Raw genomic sequence first — 23,264 nt, forward strand, 5'->3', positions numbered from 1 at the left:
GAAAAACTAGTTTGGAGCGGGTGGAATATATGATCCAATTCAAACATGAGGAAATTAGCTACTTCCAACTCAGCTATACTCTACTAATAAAAATAACTATCAGCCAACTATATAAAATTCTGAAATTTTTAAGTGAGATTAAACAAAAATAAGGAAATAATGATAATACACAGAAGGCCTAGATCAGGAATAGAATTTCCCAAGTTTCTTTAGGTTATTTAGATTTGAACATTCTGAGGCCGGTATTATTTCGGCCCTTAAGAAAGAGTAAAATTCACCTCCCAAAGAAGAGATCAATTTTGTTTTCACTCAGCTGTGGGTAAAAACAAAACCTCTACTGAAAAAGAAACCAGAACAGGTATGCTGATTTAAATATGGCAGTCTTAACAGTTTTCTCCTAAGTGAGGAAATGAAAAATACTACAACGAACAACATAAGAAAATCACAAGATAAAAAATGTTTTTTTTTGTATTCAAGAGGCCAAAACTAGTCTTAGATCCCATTAAACCCACTGTCTCTAAGCTAAAACCAGTATCACACTACCCCACAGTCCCCTCTCCACAACCAGCGAGCACTAGTGGGTGGTATTTTTCCTTAGCTTTCATAAAGCATTTGACTTCAAGACAGACACAAAAGTTAAACACAAGTGGAGACACTTACACAACAGGAAAAACTTTTGGGAAAACAACACTGGCTTCTGCTAAGTATTCATAAAGAATTCGCTGATCAAACTCATCTGTGGTATATTTCACCAGTGTAGCCTGCAAAAAAGTAAACAAAAACCATTTTATTTTGTGACTGAATTGCTATCTGTTTTGGCGAAAAGCAGACGATGGCCTTCCTTTCATATTTTTAATATTTAGGGGCCTTTTAAGAGTAGATTGGACCAAAAAAAAAAAATCCTACAAAAAGTGGAAAGCCTTACCAGAACAGTAAGAAGAAGTGCTTGGATTTTTGGATCAGTAAGTACTTCTTCGTCTAAGAGAACATTTGATTCAGACACTGAAACTTTACGTAAATGTGGGTGTTGTTGTGATGAGGAAATCCTTTGAGTTTCTGCAGTAAGATATGGATTAACACAATCAGCTGTATTAATTGAATTTAACACACTAGATACTACTTCACCTAACATATTTTAATGTCACTTTTAAAAATGCAACAGCTTTTTAAAGCCACTTAAAATAGCAACATAAACATCATACAAATTACTATGCACCTATACAAACGTCCTGGCTAGCTGTCTACAATGGCGTATATCACATGTATGATTTTTCTACACAGGTTTCAGGATACCTGTCATTGTAAGGACTGCATAGCTTATCTTTTGAAAAAGAGCAAATGTTTCTGTATTTCATCCTAATGATTCTAAAAAATGACTGGAAAGCAAATATGGCTTCAATGTACTCCCCAATCTTACTTTCAATGATCTAGATTAATTATTAACTTTGTTTCTCACCCATTTCATAATCAGTTTCTGCTACTCTCCTCATTTTGGGGGGTGTTGTGATCCCTGATTCCATTTCTTGCCTTTTAGGAGCCTTTGTGTCTGATATCAAGTGATCAAAACTTTTCCTTGTTCCTATAAACAAAAGTTACAGAATATGGAAGTTCATTAACCACAGTGTCTGTGAATAGTAATATACTAAAAAGAAAATGTTTGGGCATAAAGTGTTTAAGTTTTCACTTAAGGACCCAAAGAAAGCTCAGACATATCCCTAGGGCAGAGTTCCTGTCCTCTCCCTTTTTCTTCATCTTCTCAAGGCATTTTGGTCACACAGCTGTTCTGCTGGATGGGCTTACAGGTCCAAATTAAATTGAGATTACATTCACTACACTGGAGGTAAACCAAACTCCACCAACAAGTACAATATTTGATAATAAATACAGAGATATGTGCTGTTCAGGAGCAAAGATCAATTAGTCTGAACAGCCTTTTTTCAATTTAAGGCATTCTGCTGGTGCCAAGACTGAGTTATTAACATAAGGAGAATTTCCAAAAGTAGGTAAAATCAGAGTTTCATTTTAATTCTTCAGGCTTTGAAGAAAGGATTTGCATGCCTGAAAGTACTAAATAATAGATATACTGGGAGATGCTTCAAAAATAGCGAGCAGTACCATCTCCCATTTGGCTCTGAGTTTCTCCAATCATGTGTTACACTAATGTTAAATATCTTTCTCTTGTTTAAAGTAAAAGTATTGAAATTGGGTTATTTGGAACTTAGATATTTCTGTTATTTGTATTCCAAGGGCTTCTCTCATTCTTCTTGGTACAGCTCTAGGAACAAATCTGGAGTACTTTTGACAGTACCATTTTTTTTAGAAGCCAGAACTGAAACCAATTACATCTGACAGTTGAACACTTGAGAAATTTAATGTTCTATTAACCTCAAGTTTTAAAACTAATAAATATTCACAATAGTCATACATATCAAGGTCAGATAATTTAACAGCCCAAAAGGATCTAGCCAAAGCTCTTCATTTCATGTACCTGTAAACTGAGGAAGCCATGAGCAGTTACGTGATTAGCCTGAAGTTGCATGGCTGGGGATCCAGATAAAATAGATAAAATAAAAATAAAACCAGACTTAAAATACCAAATTTCCTAATAACCAATTTGTGCTTTCCATCCTGTGTGAGATCAGGATAGCACTCTCTACATTTAGCTTTTCTACCTTTTTCACTCTTCCTTTCTGCTTTACTCTCTGCACTCTTCCTGGGACACCTCCTTCCACTCCCATAGCTTCTATGAGCTCATCAATTCGCAATGTGCCACTTGTCCACTTCTCTCTTCCCGAACTCCAAAATGTATGTTTTCATTTATCTCTTAAATATATACTCCTAGAATCCTGAAGGGAATCTCAAATATAATATCAACCAACCTACATTTATCTTGTGTTACATATATATCACATGCATATTACATAATATATGTATTAGTCCTGAACTCGGGGAATGGAGTCACTACCCATCCAGTGTTTGAAGCTAGAAACTTTTGACATCCTTCACAGTCTTGTCCCTCCCAACCTGGCCCAACAGTCCAGCACTAAGTCCCAAACTTGATTCCTTTTCTCCATTCTCCCATTGCTCTTGCCTTAGTGCAGGCCTACACCACTTTTCACTTGGACTGCTGTATCAATCTCTTAAACAGTTCCCCTGCCAAAAAGCTATTCCTATTTCTACACATAGTAGCGAAAAACCTTTCCTAAAAATAAAATTTTGTAATGTCCCTCTCCTACTTAAAGATCCCTTCTGGATACATGATAAGGCTAAATCTCTTTACATGGAGCAAAGTCTCTCATAATCTAGTTCCAATCCTTCTCTAGCTTCATTTCCTACCCAATTATTTTTCCTGACTTTTCTTTATTCGTGCTATTCCTTCTCTTGAATGCATGCCTTCCTTACTCTATGTCTACCTGGCAAGTATGTATTAAATCTTTAAGACCCAGTTCAAATGTTACCTCCTCTCTGTAGCTTTTCCTAATTTTCCCAGATTCTCAGTTTCCCCTCATCAAGACATATGACTTAAATGGCACCTGGGGATGCTGTTGCAATTGTCTGATTATAAGTCTTAGCCACCAAACTCAGCTCCTTCAGGGCAAAGACTGTAACTTTTTCATCTAGCACATGGGTTGAATGAATCCAACGTTGCATTTTCTCTGAAGTTAGTTTTTCATTTATAACTTCCTTGGCATGAAAATTCAGAATTACAAAACATAAAGTAACCAGGAAACTCCTAGAAGATTATTTACGGCAAAGTATAAAAAGAAAAGAACTCAAACAAAAGGTTAACAGTCCTGTGTGACCAGTAACAGTGATTAACATTTGCGGTTTCAACTTCTCTCATGGTCTACTGCAGGTTATTTTATACTTCATTGTTTGTTCACTGATTTCCTTATGAACACAAAAATTTTCCCAGTATCTAAAGACACTTAAAAATATACTTCCCAGGATAATTGAAACCTACTGAGCCATTCATAGTGTTGGTCACTGATATTTGCATTCCAGTATCAATGCAAACTTTAGCCAGTTGTGTAAGAGCACCTTTGCATTCAGTCTGTGGTGAGGTGGGATCAGTAGGCTCTCTCATTATCTACTTTCAGTTTTTGAAAACAGAAAGCATCTCACAGCATTTTAGGTGTATTTCTCTTTGACAAATGTTGACATAACTGAACAATTTTAACTTCCAAGAATCATATTTTTTATAGTAAAAAAATATAGTAATTTAAAAACCTTACCTTTTTGTCTTTTTAAAGGAAAGATGGCAAATAGTATTATTACAACTTCATAGTATATTGATGTACTGTGCTCTCAGATTTTGGGAAATATACCGTTAAAGGCCCTGCATCTGAATGGTGCAAGACCCTTCCTTTCTTGTATCTAGTATCTCTCTTACTCCCTGCTGCCTGGCCAAGGCAGAATAAAACAAGGAGAGCCACTATATTGAGTCTAAGAATCCCCAAAACACTGTTTCAACTTCCCATGCTCATTCCTCTATCTTAACTGATCTATCAAACTCTCTAATATTTGGCATAAAAAACTTTGCTGTATCAGAAATAAGAAATTTTGATAATCTCGAACAGCTTCAAATAATTTTCCAAGAGTGAAAGCATCTTACCATTTTAAAAAATAATTCTAAAAAATTCTACATAATTTAGATAAACTAACCAAGCAACTTCTTCGTGTTGGCTTGAGAAGGCTGCCCCATGTCCAAGCTCATGGATTTCCGGGCTCGGGGACTGGTCTGGCCTGCCGTTGGATAGGCGGCGGCAAGGTACCCTTCAGAACCTTTGGGAGAGGACCATGGCTGATTCTCCTTTAGTGTCCTGAGAGATTGAAACAATTGAGAAGAATTAATAAACATGATGACAGATACAACCACTGTTTTCCCTTCCAACTGGCTGTAGTATTTCCCAGTAACAGCAATCATTTAATTTTAAAACTGCACTCGAAAGCACTTTAGGGAACAAACTGCTAATTTATCCCCAGGAAGTATCCACTTTTCTTCCATGACATCTTATACGTAGTAGGTACTCAACAGAATTGTACTGCACTGATTTTTTAATCAGGCAAAATCAAGTCTAAATAGGCGATTGTATTCTCAGTTTAAAAACCAAGAGGAACATAGACAAACTCACTTTCTCCTTTCCATAAGAAAAGGGCATATCTCAAAGAAATATAATCAGAGGAATGACTGAAGAATAAGGAAACTAAAAACCAAGTATGCTGGAAAGCTTTTGCACACACTGTTAATATCTCAGTTGGAAACTGTTGAGGGCTTTTTAATCACGAAGTGGGATATTGATAAACTGATACAAGATTATTTTCCTATGTTCAATACTGTACCTAAAACTTAAAGATACCTTTGTTTAATTGAAAAAACAAAAACACTCCAAATGATGCCATTTTCCTGAAATTTCTCCACGTTATATTGAAAAGTATATTACCCAAAGCCATGTACAACAGTGGATATAATTTGATTATCTTGTCTAAATCCGTACTATGGAAACTTTTTAATAACTTAAGTGTGATATGAGTAAATACAATAAATATGTTGGTATGCATATCTTTTTTTTCTTTACAAAGCAAACTGCCTTTATTTATTTATTTATATTTCAATTAATTTTTTTTTATTGAGTTATAGTCAGTTTACAATGTTGTGTCCATTTCTGGTGGATGGTATATATATCTTTTTACAAACCTGTATAGTTTAGTTTTCTGTCATTAAGCCTGTAATGTTTATATTTCATGTTAGGTTTCCCTAGGCCTTTTCCTGCAACCTGATACTTTCACAATCAGCTCTCCATTATTCAACTGATTTGAGCTTAAAAAGAGATAAACTAATGTTAACTAATTAGCACAATTAGATTAGAAGAAGAGCTCTCCTACTACTAACCCATATAAAATACTGTATGTTTATAAAATGAGCTTTGCTCTACAGTCTTCCTAGATTATCCCTAGGTTCCCCTCTACATTACCTCCTGGATTCCTCTGATTCTTGCCTCTATTAGCACAGAAAATTGAAACCTCATTGTAATTATGTAATTGTGGGGGGAGAAGCCCGCTCACCTATAGCTAGGGTCGCCATGGTGAATGGGATATGTATCCATAGGAACATTTTCCATTGAAATATCAGTAAGAAGAAGAGACTTTCTATGTTTTAGGCTACAGCGACTTCGAACCTCCTCAGACACTGTGAGTAAAGCTAAAAAAAGAAAAAGAAGGAAGATCAAAACATTTAATAAATCATAAGTGTGACTTAAAAGAGGATACACTTCTCACAAGCTCCTAAAGAGAATAACAGCTGTTAAACGTGCGTGTAAAGAGCCTCGGAAGAGAATGAAGTTTAAGGATATAAAACACTTAGGACAGACTTGTTTATCGTATTAGGCTCACAGTCTGTTTTGAAAGATTGTATGTAAACATGAAAGGTACAAAGAGATTTAAACAGTATGTTCTATTTGTCAAGTGCTTTAATGTACATTTGAACCCAACAAACACTAAAGGTAGGCAGAGCAGGACTATGAGGCCCATTTCTTGGATAAGGAAAAATACTCTGAAATATTAAATGACTTGCCCAAGGTTAAATGATTCAAACAAAAAAGTTGCCACAAACTAAAGTCTGCTAAACTGGGAGTCAGCACTTTCCATCAACGACTATGTTTACAAACTGTGTTATATGAGTAAGTGCTAAGTGTTGCTGAGTAGAGAAACACAGGTACCGGCAAAAACAAATAGAGACGGTATAATGGAATGATGGGGATAGGCAGACAGTCTAGGTAAAACAAATGACATCAAGAATGAATATTAAAGAGGCAGAAAGGCACTTCTAGGAGATGGCAAATGAATTAGCTTAAAATAGCCCATCCATTTGGAGAGCTAATAAAAAATGAGGCCTATGAAATTTAGAGAAAGAGGACAGAATCAGGAGGGCTGCTTAACAGCCCAGAGTGCTAGGCTGAGACGTTCAGATTTTGACAGACAGTAGGGAACTACATAGTGTCTTGAACCAAAGGTGACTAATATATTTCATATTTAAATGCAAATTCTTTTATAAGGAAAAATGTTTTGGCAGAACTTTCCAAATTTTAACTAATACCATAGGACTGGACTGTGAACTCTCTATCCTACCAAGCAGCCAGCTACAGGACCCAAAGGTGTTTGTACCTTTTTGGTGGTCTTTAGATATAGATGTGGTAAGATTAATTTTGTCTATTTTGTATTTTTACCTGCCAAGTAAGCCACGCTCTGTGTATTCACCTCAAATTTGTCACAATTTCTATGTTTATTAACCAGAGTTAGTAGTGTATGCAAAATTCTGACTGTTCTTGCAACAATGGCAGGTGAAGGATGCCTGTATCCTACAAAAGATGAAAACAAACAAGAAGTTAATTCATTCTTTCAGCAAGTATTTGCTGAATTCTTATTCTGTGACTAGCAACTCTAAGGAAATGAAGTACATAAGGAGTAACTCCTGCCTTCTAAGAATAGCCATTTTGGAAGGTAAAATATATACATGTGAATAGTTAATTAATTACATATGATTAAGCACCAAAAATGTGTAGAATAGAATAATGTTCCCTGTAACTCTAAGAGGGAAATTAGGAGAGATGATGGTGTTTCTGATCTTCTATTCCCTAAGCAGCACAGTGATTTTTTAAAAAGCCTATGTATTGTAGTTCACCTTAAGATATCCTTTGAAAATAGGGTTCTATCACCTAAATTTCTTTTAATTAAAAGAAAAAGCCTAATGATATGGGGAGTATATGCTCTCAGAGCGCAAAGAATCGAGTTGATTAGAGGGTAAGCTTGTTCTTTAGACAGCTTTTAATCACTTATGCTACTCCATTTAAAACAAGGGATTTATACACTGAAAATATCTGGTATTCTTTTAGAAATACAGAATAAGCAAGCACTTTATCAGCCCAGCTGCAATCCCTCCTCTTGGTATCCTGCAGTAAGTGCAGTATCTTTGAGCAATCCCTATTCACTATCGTGATTAAAACTGTCAATATTTTTTTGCAAAAATTTCATAAGGTGGTGAAATCAAATGTATATATTCACAGTAGTGGGCGTATATATACATATCAGGTAAAAACTGGGGGAACCTCCATGATCCCTCAAGCCTAACAATCATTTAAATTGATACAAAACTGTAGATTCAAGTTCTAGCTTGAGTCTCTGACTTTGACCAAATCCAGTGCTGCTTAAAACCACTGATTCATGCCCGCTCCTTATCCCAGGCCTTAGTTTACACTGCTTTTGCTTCTGACTCACCCCTATATGCCGCTCCTGTTAAATGCAGTCTTGTGCCATGACTGCCCCATGTTAATAAACAAAAGCTTACACATAGTGAGGTCAGCAGTAGGGAGTAAAGTTGGTCAGAGTGAACAAGCTGGCTCTGAGCAATAGCTGGAGACGACTGCTCTAAGTAATATAGAAATGTGGATGGGGGAGGATGGGGTACCAGGAAGGGGGGGTCTATGGTATGTAATTAATATGACTGATCAACAATTAAATTAGTATACAAGTTAAGAAAATCTGTCACCAAATCTCTAATATAACATCTTCGACTTGAGTTACTCAAATAACATTTATTGACTTGTAGTATGTCTTATTTTGATAACTAAAAAGATACTTAAGTAGCATTAACTAATAAACCAGCTATTAGAAAGTTCAGTCCTTAAACATTTTTATAAGAATCAACAGCTCTTTTGCTCTTTAAAAGAAATCTGATATTTGATGTGGAAACTAGGCTCTATTAAAATACATACTGAATGAAACATAACTCAGTAAGAGATCAGTTTGCAATTAAAGTAAGATATATGAGCCAAATTATTTCAAGCAAGCAATTGTTTTAGTTACTTCTGGCTTCTTGATACCATTTCATAAAACTATTCTGACACAAGGCCTCTACCTTTTAAGAGGTGTCCAACCAGTGCGAAGTTAAAGTTAGAGTTGAAATTGAGTCCAACAAAATGATCCATTTGCTTGCAGTGCCATTCTAGAGGATTCCGGATTGCCATAAATACTTCCTCTGGACTCTATTAAAAATAATCATGAGATGGTTGACGGGGTTCACACAGGAACTTTCCTTAAAGGATCACTCGTTGGTTTTTGATTGTGTTCAACAGCTATGACAAGTTTAAGTAATCCTTTCAGGTTGAGAGAAATTATTTTCAGATGACTACAGAAAACCATAGAACATTTAAGGTACTACAAATAAACTAGTGCAAGACATTCAAGCATAAAATATGAAGATGATGGAAGATAAAACAGCTTAAATGTCAAATAATGCAAAATAAATGTCAATTGAAATCCCAGTGACTTTTTCAAAAATTACAACTATTCTTGTTTTAAACAAAACCATCCACTGAATTGTAGCTGGCACTTTATGTACTATGGTGACTACAAATTCAAGAGAATGAAGAGAATTCATACTTACCAAGTGCCTGCTATATACAACAACATTAGATGCGTTATTGTATTGAAATCTTAAAGCAATTCTATGCAGCAGGTGATAGCTCCATTCTACAGATTGATTCATTCACTTACTCATCCTTTTACTTTCCAAATACTTATAGTGTTTGATGTGTCAGGCGTGGTTCTAGGCTCTGAAAATATGTCAGTGAACTAAACAGACAAAAAGTACTTGCCCTGATGGATTTTAAATTATAGTGTGGGAAAACAAGGAAATTGAAACTCAAAAATGCTATGTTACTTGCCCACTAAATTAAGATTTTTAACAGTGTTCCCTCAAGTGTGGTTCCAGGAATATCTGCTTTAAAGTCACTGATGATGCTTGTTTAAAGTGGAAAGTACTAGGTTCCATCTCAGAATCATGGGAGGTGTGTAAGGCCCAGGAATTTGCATTTTTTGAAAAAAGAATCCCAGTGATTTCCTTATGAACAGAAAGTTTTTAAAGCAAAAGCTGAAGGTACTAGGGTCATGTTCAGGTCTGTCTAGATTTCTATCTCAAAGAAAGAAAAGCATGAGTATATAAAATAAATGGAGAGAGATGTTTAGATCAGCATTGTTTATAATAGGAAAGATGACAAACAAATCAAATGTTCATTAATGGGCAAATGGTTGAATAAATTGTGGTTCATACATACTTTAAAATACTCTGCAGCCATGAGAAAGAATTATACACACATATATTTATGTGGGTGTGTATGTATGTGTATATACATATATATACACACATACACACACACATACATATATATATGCTTAGAAAGATGTTCACTTTATATTAAATAAAACAAGTTGCTGCATATTATATAAATATTATATAAAATATTAACCTACTATATGTTTAATTTATATATATTTTTCAGCATTACTGAAGTATAATTCACAAATAAAATCGTAAGATATTTAAAGCTTACAATGTGATGATTTGATACACATACACACTGTGAAAGGATTCCCCAATAAGTTAATAAACACATCCATCACCTCACATGTTTACACCCCCTTGCTCTTTCTTGGTGAGAACATTTAAGTTCTACTCTCAGCAAATTTCACTTATACACCACAGCATTATCAACTATAGTCATCAGATTATAACACAGATTCTCAGACCTTATTCATCTTTCATCCTGGTGACTTTTTAACAAGCTTTATTAGCTCTGATTCCTAGTATCCTGGGGCACTGGAGTCAACATTAGCTTCTGCTAATGGGCTACTCTGGCAATGAAAATGCCAAGGCAGATAGCCCTAGATAAACACTTCATTTACAAATATTCTTATAGTCACACAAATGGCCAAAGCCAGCTATCTGACCACCACTGCCCTAAGACAGCCTCAGAAAAGGGCAATGGGGATTAGGAAAGAGAAGGTCTAGTCCCAAACACGAACAAGTTACTTTATTTCTTTGTTCTTTCCTATCTTATAAAATGGAGGTCTGACTGATAAACTTCAAGGTAGCTTCTACCTCTAGAATTTTGTTTCCACAGTTCCCAGAGCCCCAGCTGTTCTGGGTATACGCTGTCTCTGGCAGACTGAACAAACAATGCTTAGACAGGTATCTTCACGCTCAAAACCACACTCTGGTTCTGTTTCTTTCTACTCATAAGCTGTTAATTTCACTTGAAATCTCTTGTTATACACACATGCCTATTTTAAAGTCCTCTCTTTTCTCCTAGACTCTTCCCATTTGTTTCTCCAAAGACAAAAGGAATACAATTTCTTACTGCTACATTCCCTCCACTATACTCTGTGAAACAAAATCCAACCTCAATCAAGGCTGAAAAGTGTTAAGAGGAGTGGTGATAGTATCTTTTAAAGTAGGATTAAGCTTGGGGCAGGGCATAGCTCAGTGATAGAGCACATCCTTAGAATGCACAAGGTCCTGGGTTCCATCCCCAGTACCTTCATTAAAAAATTTTTTTAAATAAATAAATAAACCTAACTACCCACCCAAAATAAAAATAAAAATAAAAATAAAGTGGGATTAAGCAAACAAAAAACTTGTATAATTAAGTATCCAGAAGTTTCCTTTAGACCCTCCAACCTCCTTATCAACTTCTAATTATACCTACTTTTCATTAAGTGCCAAAATCTAAAAATAAGCTGACTTTTATTGAATTATTTCTTCATATATGAAGTGAAATGGAGGGTGGAGAATGTTAACCTTTACCTTTGGGTTATGAATTTACAAATAACAAACATACAGTACATAGTACAGCACAGGGCCTCACATGATAGCTGTTACTACCACTCAGTATTTTTATCCTTATTCTGTTTACTAATACTGGGTAAATACTGTTTTATTGCTATTTTTTAATGGAAAATATGCCAAGTTTAAACAATTTTTATGAGCTGGTAAGGAACTATACTCACAATAAGTTGCATTACAGAAATTCATATTTAAGTTATGGACCTCTTCTGATTTTAAAGGACAACAACAATAAAAGAAGGAGGAGTTCAAATCTGTATAACTTTAGAAATACCAACTGAAAGCTTGTCTACCTTGTCATTGAATATCCGGAGACTGTCCAAGGTGTGCAGGTTTTGTTCCAGAAGTGCGGTGCCTGCTGAATACAAGTTGACCTCATCGAGCTGCAGCACGGCCACAGCTACCCAAAAGAGGGCTTTGTGCAGAGGGGAGTCCTGGCAAGGGAGACACACGCCAGGTTAGAATGATGAACCACAAACAGTCTTGTCAAAACACACTGCAGTATAAAACAAATCATGTTATCCCCCAAATTATGTGTGTTCTCTCTCTCGGAGAAGGTAAATACATAGGTAAGCTCTTCCTCTATTCCATATGTGTAACTAAAGACACTGTTAGCCAGGTTTAGAACCTTGTCATCTCCTTTGATTGCTCCCTATTTTTTGATTCTAAAATCTGGTCACTAAGTTTTATTGATTCTTCCAAAGTAGGTTCTTTTGCATCTGCTTATTGCTAATGACACTATGCTGTGCCAACCTTCTTTATTCTAAATGTGGACACTTCCTACCTCCAGTTTCTCTCTCCTCCAATCCTCCTGTGTACACCACCCCCACAATGATCCTTCTAAGTCCTACTTTTGCCAAGATTACTCATCTGCTTGAAAACATACAGGTACATTTCCAAACTCCCTTTGTGAAGAATGTTGGAATGTTAGATTAGTTCTATCCAGTCTTTACAATCTTCTGAAGAATGTTGAGTGTTAGATTAATTCTATCCAGTCTTTACAATCTTCCCTCTCACTATTCTGAAAAATTTCACTACCAGGAACATACAGGTACTTACTTCTCCATAATCTCTCTCAAGTCTGGCCTGTCTCTGTGCTCAGTTCACACAGTACAACCTTAGAGTAGAAGATAACAGTACACCACCACACAGTCTATTTTACTCCTTTTATCAACGTGATATCCAGGCATGTTAAATGACCTGCTTGAGGTCACAAAGCTGACATGAGCTCAGACCATCCTAAAACAGTGGCTGTATCATTGTATTCCTTTTAGTTTAGCACCCAAACTCTTTTGATTATCAGGGATACTTTACTCAGCTTTTCATTTCTCCACAGTAATAGTCACGAACTGACATACCATGAATTTTCCTCACTTCGTTTATTATCTAGCCACTCCCCAACTCCCACATTCACCCCAGAATGAAAGCTCCATGAGGGCAGTAATACATCTCTAGCACCTAGAACAGTATTTGGCACATAGCAGATACTCAATTAGTACTTACTGGATAAAAGAATTAGGAATATACACCTGTCTTTCCATTAGCACTGATGACAAAACACAAGCATTTGAGAATATACTCTCCATACCCAATCTTCCTCTAAAGTAAATACTTCAAACAACTAACTTTTAAAGCAAGAAGTTCTACTTTAGCTGTAGTTTTTTCTTTATAACTTCTCAATCCATCTTATTTTCTTACTATTTGAAAGAAAATAACATTTAACACTGATACCCAAAACAAATGCACTCATTTTCTAGTAATTACCTTATTAAGAAGTGGTTGTAATTTGGTTAGTGCTATTACTGTAGCTTCTATCAGAACTTGACTGTTGTAAGTATCAGGTCCTTTTAAGCAACTCTCAAGCGCCTTTTAGGGAAAGAGAATTCTTTATTTTACTTTCATTGAAATAAAACATTAACTCCTAAACTGAGTCTCAGAATTAGTCCAGGGACAATTCTGTATTTGATAAGTGTGAGGATTATTTCTAATGCTGTGGTGATTTTGGTAGTTAGCTCAATGCACATTTGGGTTCTTATTTTTAAATATTTCTATACTATATCCTAATATAGTATCAGGCATTATTATTATAGTAACTGCAAGTTATGTAATACTGTGTAAGGCTAGTCTTACCATCTAGTTTTATAATAAAATATTAAGAGTACCTTCTACCAAAAGAAATATTCATTTTCTTTTTAAGGTATCTTCTCTAGAGAGGTTTCCTCACTTCAAAGAATTATAATAAAGAAAACAAAACAAAAAAAGAACTCTAATAAAGAAAATAACCAAAACCTATTTTTTAAAGGTTCAATAAGCAACACACAAAACATTTTATTAAATTTAAATTTAAATGTCCCTTAGAAAATTCAAGATATGCTTTAGGGAACCACAAATATTTGGGAGGAGATGGGGGAGGTACCTTGCTAAGAATTCGGATAATCTGCTTTATCTGCCCATGAGACACTCGTTTGCTAATACAGCCAAAGACAACTAGAGCTCTTGGTTGCAGGGATGGATTATACTGGAATGCAAATCTGCGATTAAAAGATCCAAAGTGCTTATGAAAATCTTTGTTTATATATATGTAGATTAAAAAAATTAAAATATTGATTATGCAGTAATAGCTACCTTTTCAACAATACCATACTTTTACAACTTGATTTTATTTGGGACATACCTTTGAGCTAGTTCTGTCCACTGGTCCAGCCACTTGCATGTTGGAATATCTCTCATACATGCCTAAAAAAAGGATACTCCGAATATATTTATGTATATAAGTGTTTACAGAAACATTTTAAAATGTTTATTACAATGGCATTAAATACATGACATATATAGTACCAATAAACACATTCCATGGGAGTGTCTTTATTTAAGTATTAAATGCAAAACAGCTGAAAAATCAGTATTTCTTCTATACAGTTCCAGGAGATTTTTAAAAATGACCTTAGTGTCTTATCATTTTCCCGTCTGTACCTCCATGATCTCCAGCAAAGCTTCAGTGACTGTTTCCAAGGATGTCAAAGCAAAAGTCTCCCTCTCATAGGAGCCAGGAGAGAATGACCTGTCCCGGTAACTGGAGCGAAAGGCAATGACAGCAGCTGACTTGACTTTGCTAATGCCAAACAGCAGGTAAAATTTGGGTAATGAGAACTCTGTCAGACTGAGTCTCAAAACTTGCTTGGTTTCTTCTGTAACAGAAAAAAGGAACAGGGAAAGACTTTAACGATACTAATTTTAAAATTCCAAAGTGCCATATTTCACTTCGAATTTAGAAAATTTGAATATCATACCAAAATTACATAACAATGCTCCCTAAATCAACCCTCTGGATACATTAGCTTAATGCTCACTGCTTTCGCTCCTTTTATCTACAAATCTGTGCTAGAACGCAACACTGTCAACTGGTGCTGCGTCTTTAGCTTGCGTGGTAGCTACTAGAGTCTACGTGACAAACATGCACGGAACATCTTTTGCTATGGCTCGAGACAGAATGGAAGTAACTCATTCTTTTTCTTTTTGATAATAGTTCATGTCACTACCATAGGCTTGGTGTTATGGCACCATAATAAATAATACGGTAATCTATGTCAATCAGGTGGTGTAAAACGGAGAAAGGAGCTGGTGAACCACAAACTGCTTTCCTGGAACTTACCACTAAAATGAAGCTGTGAACAAGTACACAGAGAGTGAATGATATTAATGACCAATCCATGCGTGGAAGCTCTAAGGGAGAGTGGCCCTGTGGCTACTAAGAAAGTAACAACGTGGAAGAGGTAGGGGAGGTGAGCTGCTACATCGAGGGAGTTGTTGAAGGACAGCATCAGCATGTAGCGTGCTAGAATGGCGATATCGTCCCACATGAGATGCTGTTCTAAAGTTGGCGTTGGAGATAAGCACGTCTTGTCAATTATTTTGCACATCCTTCCAATAACCTGTAAAGAAGCAGAATTTTTTAAAATGTGGGAGCTAAAAAAGAGTTTTACCACACAAAAAAATTCAGTTTAACTTTAAAATGACTTGTTACAAAACTAAAAACCCCGGATAATAAAAACAGATACCTCAAGCCAGTCCAGAAGGCAAAAGAAAAGTGATTACCTTGCTTGAAACCAGTTTCACATTTCCAGAAGCCAAAGCTACAGCAGTATCTGCCATCACCTCAGCTTTTATGGATCCCAAGCCACCTGTTGCACTGGTTTTGATGAAACTGTCCAGTACAACATCAAGGAGGTCCGTAATCTAGTAGAAGAGGGAAAAATAACTTACGTTTTAGCCATTCTACCAACTTAATTTTTAACTTCAAGGAGCAGCCCAATCAACACGAAAATTCTATTTTACCTGCGGCCTCCATAATACTAGGCTTTGTTTAGAGATTTGTCAGTAGATACAATTTATCATAAAACATCCAGAAAAGGGTGAAAATAGTCACTGAATTCCTTCAGAGATTAAGAGACTGGAATTCAAAAATTTTAAATCTCTACATATATTATTTTCACTCACTTTTAAAGCACCCCTGTTCTCTTCTTAGACGGTAATGTATGAGCAATATAAAGCACAATTATTTTAAATTATAGGAAGTGACATCAAGTACTGAGATGTTTTGTAGAGCTATAGAACTGGCTCCAAGGTCATTTAAAATTATTTGGAGGATTTGCAGCACTGTTTGAATAAGGATATTGCTTCCTTAAGTGATTACCTTGAAAAAATAATTCTTGTCAGATAAAAAATAAATTGCTACATTAACTATTTTAATATTGGCGTTCTTGTGCTAGAACAGGTGTCCCAAATAACATCATTAACATTTACTGACACCTATGGTATATAAAGTACTAGAATATACCAACCATAACACACTATTTACTAGAAAAAAAAATCAGATTCTTACAGTTAAATTCTACATGCAGCTGCCCCTTGGTATCCTTGCAGGTTAGTTCCAGGATCCCCATGGATACTAAATTCTGCAGATACTCAAGTCCCTTACATAAAAAATGGCCTAGTACAGTTGGCCGACAGCACCTGTGGGTCTGCACATAAAGAAGTCTGGGACAACCATAATTATGCATGCCATAGAGAAGAGTGATAAAATAATTAGTTTTCCTCTGGTTCTGAGACATGCATCACACATCTACAATTTTGAACCAGATCAAGAATTCGGTGGGTGACTGCATGCTTTCAGAAAGAGGGGACTGTCTTTTCTATAGCTATATCCCTAGCACAGTGCTTTGCACAAACTGGGCATCAGATAAATACCTGCACCAAGGCTGTACTAGATAAAGATCTGAGCAAACTCAATACCTGCCCAAGGCTCCCCCATATTTTTGCTTGAATAGATGGATACATCTGTTTCTCGTTTATGGTCATTGTTATCAGTTTATCAAGAATCGCGGTAACCCTCTGTCGTTTGGCATCATCATTGTGCTTACAAAAGCGTACTAGATTGGACAGCCATGGAGTCATGTATTCCAAACAAAGATGTTTCAATTCAATACCTGAGGGGGGAAATACACTATTAGCATAGATGGTAACAATAATTTCTCTCCTAGTTAAAATTTTTCTTGTTTTATTCTTATTGTAAAAGGAGTATGTAAAATATATATATATATATTTTAGCATGACCCGCATGTTACTGTTGATCCATTTTTCTTACTAATCTGTTAAGAACTCTTCATGATTAAAGATATCATTCTTTTTGCAAGCATATTTCTTAGGTTTTTATTTATCTTTTAGTTTTTTTTTTTTTAAAGTAGAGATGTTTGAAGTTTTATGTGGTCAAATCTGTTTACCATTTCCTCTGTTTGTATCACTTTTCTGCTTCAAAAGCCCTTAGTAACCAAAAAAGCAATTAGGTATTAGTCTTCTTCTTCCTCTTTTTTTTTAAAAATGGTTCCAGTTTTTATATTCAATTCTTAAATACAGTGAGGACTTATTTTGGCATCTCGTGGTTAACAACTTAATTCATTTCCCAGCCTCATTTCTTAAATGATTTAATTTTCCCCCCATTAGTTTGTGATACTTCTTTATCAATCTATTTTTCTTAAAGAGATCTGATTGCTGACTTTTGAACACCTGTTTTAATCATTGTACTGTTGTGTGTTCAGATGTCTGATAAATCTAGTCCCTTAGTTTTTTTTTTCTTTCAATATTTTCTTAGCTATTGTATTTTCAAGTGAAATGGATAATCATTTAAAGTTTTACTTCACTCTTAATCCTCAAATCTCACAGCTTTTTTGAAGGGACTGCATTGAATTTATAATAATCTGAGAAGAACTGCTCATCCAGGGACACGATATGCTTGTTCATTCACTCGAATCTTTTTTTATTAATATTTCTCAATACAACTATACTTTTCTTATTTTGTCAGTCTTACATATTTTCTTTTTAGGGTTTTATTCCTACATTTCTTACTGTGAAAATATACAGTAATCTAATCTCAATAAATTGTCAAAGCTTTCAATTACTTAATACAGAAAAATCAAGAAATGTGTTTGCAGAAAAAGGAAGTCTAATGTATTATGGAAAGAGAGGGAAGGGAAGAAAACGTCAGGAAATAAGTTGGAAGAAGAGCAACTTTATACTATTATAGGGTCTGACTGATGGTGGACAGATGTAAAGAGTGGATATTAAATTTATGAGACTTACTAAAGCCAAGTCAGGAGTTGACTCTGGACCCTGTATCATGTACCACTCATTATCCATGAACTGTACATGAACAATAAAATCACAGTTCAAAGTTAACCTGAGGAAGAGAAAATGACGATTTCCCTAAAATTGAGGAGACAACGTGGATACTTTACTCATTTGGAATAACCTGCTAAGAAGAGATATGTTGAAACTAATTAATATGAAACATAGTATAAAAAAATGCTTTGTAAGTGGTCCACAGACATGGAAGGTATCAAAACCTTGCCACCTTGCTTTTATTGCCAGAATTTTGGTGGATTTCTCAATGTGGTCTACCAGGAAGTTTCTTCAGACAGATGAAAAAAGAAAAGAGGTTAAAAAGTAGAACTATATTAAAAATTTCACTGGCAAATTCTGAAATGAAAGGGTCATCTTTGAATCTTCTTAGCATCATTGTTAGTAAATAAAGAAAATTGCCATTACTTACTGGATTTGCTAAACCCAGAAATACACTCTTCCAAAAATTCTAAGGTGAGGTGTGGCTCATTGGCTGCCAGCGTCTTACTAATAGAGACAATAAAGAGGGTGTTGTTGGCAGGGATACATAAACCTGATGTCTCTAGTAACTGGCCCTCGATTTTTAAATTAAAGGTACAAGTTAAGGCACACAGAAGATTATAGGCAGCTGACCTAGGAGAAAACACAAATAAAGTTGTCTTAAAACATTTTTCTTAAAATTCCAAAACTTCTTCATAACATATAACTTATGATTCTATCACCAAGCATAATCAACTATTTTTAAATTTTATGATCAATTAGAGATAAGATGTTGTGATTCTATGGTAAGCCCAAAATACCCCTTGATCATTTAGGATTTTTTTTTTTAAAGGAAATTCCTGACACAACCAGAAGAGAACTGAGAGGCTCCTAAGACAGGTGAATATAAGGCCTTTCTAAAGACATTTCACTGGGATATAAAATATGAGAAGTTTATGGTCCTAAGATGAATCAATATAAAGGAAGTCAGAATAAGGCATATCATATTTTCAGTGAAGCCACAACTTAAATTGTGGCTCCCCCACCACCACTAGATGCAGTTATAACAGGGGTCACAAGAAATGAGACAGCCCTCATCGAATCAGAATGTTAAAGTCTTTCATCAACATTTAATGAATTTCTTTTTCAGTGTCCTACAAGTTATACTACAAACTAGAGGTCAAACAATTTTTTAAATGTAATTAAGTGCCCCCTCCACCACGTTTTTCCTTCTATGACCTTCTATTGTACATAAGCATTGAGTTAAAAAAAAATCCATAATATATCTAGGTTCCATTAGAACTCCAAACTCCCTTATAAATGTCTAAAAAATATGCTTAACAATTTAGGAGACAGTTAAAAAAACTCAGACTTTAGATTTTGATTTTTTTTTCCTATCCAGCAAAAGAAATGGTTTGCAGTAAATTTCAGGTTTTCAGTACCTCTGAGTTTTCATCATGCTAATGTTTTTATGCAACAATACAAGAGGGAAAAGCTACTGAAATATAAGTCTGCCTCAAGGTTTTTTCTTTGGGATGACATGCTTCAGCAAAAAAGCGGAAGCTATTAGCTGGCTTTATTTCGTAAGAGAAGAATATAGGTTCATTCAAGTTAATAATTACTAGAAGATTGCTAGCATTCTTCTATGAGGAATTTTGCATTAGAAATTAAAGGCAGACGTATAGATCCATTTTCCTAAAATGAAAATGTTAATATTACTGTTTCTAAATTTATATATCTCTCACTAACTCTTAGGAATTCTGAGTGATACTATTTTGACACTGACTTTCACTCTGTATAGTTCAACAGCTATAAAGAACTGGGATCCCACAAACTGGGAGTAGGTATCACAGACTCCTCTGAGATAATGAAAGCTAAGCATACACAAAATTTTGCATCATATAGTTTCTGGGAGTTCATGGACCCCATGAGGCCAATTCAGGTAAAAAATCTTGTTTTTCCCCCCTTTTAAATAAGTAAGAATTTGGAATCCTAAAAAGCCTACTTATAAAACCTGGGCTATAACTTTACCCTGGGGAAGATTTTCTGAAGCCAAAAATTTGTTATCTGTAAAAATCTTGACAGTCCTAAGGTACCTGGGACAAGAAAATTATCTTAACATGAAAAAGAGAGCTGGGGGAAGAGGGAAGTGGTGCAAAGAGACGCTGGCAGAGAGAGGAAACGGTGGGGGGAGCTGGGAGGAAGTAGTATTTGCTAAGCAGAAGCTACCTGCTGGGTGCTATGCTACACTACCACACATATTACTTATTCAACCTCTGTAGGTGTATAAGGAAAGCACTGTTACCTTTATTTTAAAAATGAGGAAACTGGAGCTCAAAGAACTTCAGTACCTTGCCCAAAGTCATACAGAGAAGAGGATCTAGATTTAACCCAAATATACTGACTTCATAGGTCCTGCTCTTTCCTCATTTATGTTCAGATTAATAAGTCTAAACAGAACCAATTATACTCTGTTCAAATGATATCTATATTTGTCTTAAGAATTCTTTCAGTTACACAGGTGGAAACTATGCAACGTTATTGAGTTACTGAACATTAAGCCCTCCTTTTCAATGATAACCTGATTTGACTATGAGGAAACTTAATAGTGATGTAATTTTGAACATGGGAAAAATTATTTAGAGAACTCAGAGGAAGAGAAACTTAATTTAGAAGTAGAGTTTTTTAAAGAAGACTTTCTGGGAAAAATACCAAAAAAACAAAACAAAACAAAACAAAACCCAAAACAAAAACAAAAATCATCCTGAAAAAACAAAAAAACTCCACCAAAACTGCTGTGTTGTATGCTTCAGATGCAAGTTTCCTGGAGAAAGAACATGTATTGGTTTAGTGTGAATCACCATATTCAGAATTCCACAGTTCATGTGAACCTGATGAGGTCATGCTGGTTAACTAACATAGAATACCTTCTAATTTACAGCATTAAGGGAGAGGCTGCTTTAAAAGCTTATTAAGTGGTTTCATGGTAAAACCAACAAATACTGAACAAAATTGAAACAAGCTTTTTAAAAACCTACCGCAAACTAGGGTCTGAACTGCCTAAATTAAGTAATGCAATATTGAGTAGGGTCCCAGGGACATCTTTTGGCCGAATCTTGGTATGCTGGGGGATGGAGTCAGGTTGTGACAGCTCCCAGCGTGTCCGGATGTGAATGATAGACTGAACAATGGCTTCGCACTCCTGGTGCATGAAGGTGAGTGGTGTGCCCTGGTTTGCAATAGTTAAGGTGAACTGGTTCTCATCCACTAGGCAGATCTCTTCAATTTCTGAAGCATAATAGATATCATTTAGAAAGACTGATTGCCCCAGGACTTTTGTTCGCTCAGCTGAGGTTACTTGAACAGCGGTAGAACCAACCTGGAAAATGGTGGTGAGATGAAGAGTGAAGAAGAATTAAATTTCATTATGCAGAATTCTAAGAGACTTCAAAAACTAACCAACCAACCAAACAAAATACTATGTTTGACATTTAAAGAAGAGTTACCACCATTATATATTCAAATGGGTTCAATAATTATTTAGATAAATACTCTCAAAGAGACTGAAAACATCAGAAAAAATTTTTATTTTTTAAAAGGTTGAGAGTCCTATGGAGAATTACTGATTTTATCCTGAAGCTTCACGTTCCCCACTCTGCAAAAAGCATGTAATAATCAGAAGAACTCTCAATAGGTAATTTCCACTCCCCACATATTCCTGCCATTTGACTGGTACATAGTAAATGCCCATTCTACAACACTCTCTTGCCTCCAATCCAACCAGGAATATCATTAAGTGTACACCTCTCCAATCTTCTGCAGGACCTCCATGAAGATAGAAAGCTTGGTTTTCCTCCATCTGAACTTTACATTTGATATACTACTACAGGGACACCTAGGGAGTCTGGTACATAGTCTAGTTAGTCAAGAAAGGCAATAAATCACTTACCAAACAGGGAGTGAAACTTACTTTAATAGAAACTTTGGTGTCTTTGTGAGCTAGCTTGAGAGCATTGTGGAATACCTTCAGATCCTCTTCTAAAGCCAACGTGGCAGCAGGTAGTTTCTGTTGTTCATGCTCAATGTGCTCAGCCAGTTTCCCAGGACAGTCTATGAAAATGAGCCTTTTGCTGCCTTTGAGGCCAGTCAGCAGCCGCTCATGGTACTTGGTATACTCCCTGACCCAGGAGTTACAGTTATAGATGTAAACTGCACAGACATTGTCATAAGCAAAGCCAGGAAAAACAACAAACCACTTGGAGAGAAAGTCTGTTTTAAAGCGATTGCTAGGCCCAGTATGGGTAAGGTCCACTACAATTTCATATGGCTTTGCATAATATGGCTTTAAAGTCAGCAAGACATGGTATATCAGCAAATCGCCATTGATTTGACCAGTTTTGAACCTAAGAAAGACGACAAAAAAGGACATTGTTAACAGAGTTCTGAATGAATTACAGACGCTGCTAATCTATTTTATTCTTCTATTTTCTGGTTAGTTTTCTAGAGAAAGCCAACTACAATATAAAACAATTATACAAAGTCTGCAGCCATTTTTTAAATCACTTGTTCTTAAGACATTGAGAAGTAAGGCTGAAGTAAAGCGGAAGAGACAAATCTCCAGTTCAAAAACTTCTGAGCAACCACAATAAACTTGCCCGCCATAGAGAAGCAAAGAGGAAGGAAATGGACATTGGTTGGTTGCCTCCAGGCCCACCAAAGTTCCCGTGTGAACAGAATGGATGGGAATGACCTACCTGGAGCCCTGGAATAAACTGAATGAACGGCTTTAGTTCATTCATTTAGCCCACCTTGACCAGAGAATGGTTTAGCCATGATCACATGACTCAGATCAGGACAACCAAGGCCAAAGAGGTCAAATGCAGAGACTTCAGCTTAAACTGTTGGGAATTGAGAACTTTTCTTTCCTCAT

General features: G+C 35.7%; 1 protein-coding gene across 10 annotated transcripts in view; it reads right to left on the reverse strand.

Annotated features, from left to right (window-relative positions):
• The window catches only part of NF1 (neurofibromin 1), a 225,348-nt gene that overhangs the window by 17,072 nt on the left and 185,012 nt on the right, over positions 1–23,264 (reverse strand). For 9 of the 10 annotated variants that reach the window (XR_012499533.1, XM_074343083.1, XM_074343085.1 and 6 more), the window contains 18 exons: positions 22,305–22,737; positions 21,373–21,713; positions 18,786–18,988; positions 16,973–17,166; positions 15,776–15,916; positions 15,333–15,612; positions 14,654–14,868; positions 14,355–14,416; positions 14,097–14,211; positions 13,445–13,546; positions 11,974–12,114; positions 8,915–9,041; positions 7,227–7,358; positions 6,067–6,202; positions 4,666–4,823; positions 1,457–1,579; positions 926–1,056; positions 661–761 (listed from right to left, as the gene is read on the reverse strand). Coding sequence is in view for 9 of the 10 variants with exons in the window: in XM_074343083.1 (XP_074199184.1) it covers positions 661–761; positions 926–1,056; positions 1,457–1,579; positions 4,666–4,823; positions 6,067–6,202; positions 7,227–7,358; positions 8,915–9,041; positions 11,974–12,114; positions 13,445–13,546; positions 14,097–14,211; positions 14,355–14,416; positions 14,654–14,868; positions 15,333–15,612; positions 15,776–15,916; positions 16,973–17,166; positions 18,786–18,988; positions 21,373–21,713; positions 22,305–22,737 (3,135 nt within the window). In the remaining variant the exon portion in view is untranslated. The remainder of the gene's footprint in view (positions 1–660; positions 762–925; positions 1,057–1,456; positions 1,580–4,665; positions 4,824–6,066; positions 6,203–7,226; positions 7,359–8,914; positions 9,042–11,973; positions 12,115–13,444; positions 13,547–14,096; positions 14,212–14,354; positions 14,417–14,653; positions 14,869–15,332; positions 15,613–15,775; positions 15,917–16,972; positions 17,167–18,785; positions 18,989–21,372; positions 21,714–22,304; positions 22,738–23,264) is intronic. The other variant, XM_074343088.1, reaches the window with a different exon arrangement.

This window comes from Camelus bactrianus, chromosome 16 (assembly GCF_048773025.1).
Source record: "Camelus bactrianus isolate YW-2024 breed Bactrian camel chromosome 16, ASM4877302v1, whole genome shotgun sequence".
In the NCBI taxonomy this organism is placed as follows: domain Eukaryota; kingdom Metazoa; phylum Chordata; class Mammalia; order Artiodactyla; family Camelidae; genus Camelus; species Camelus bactrianus.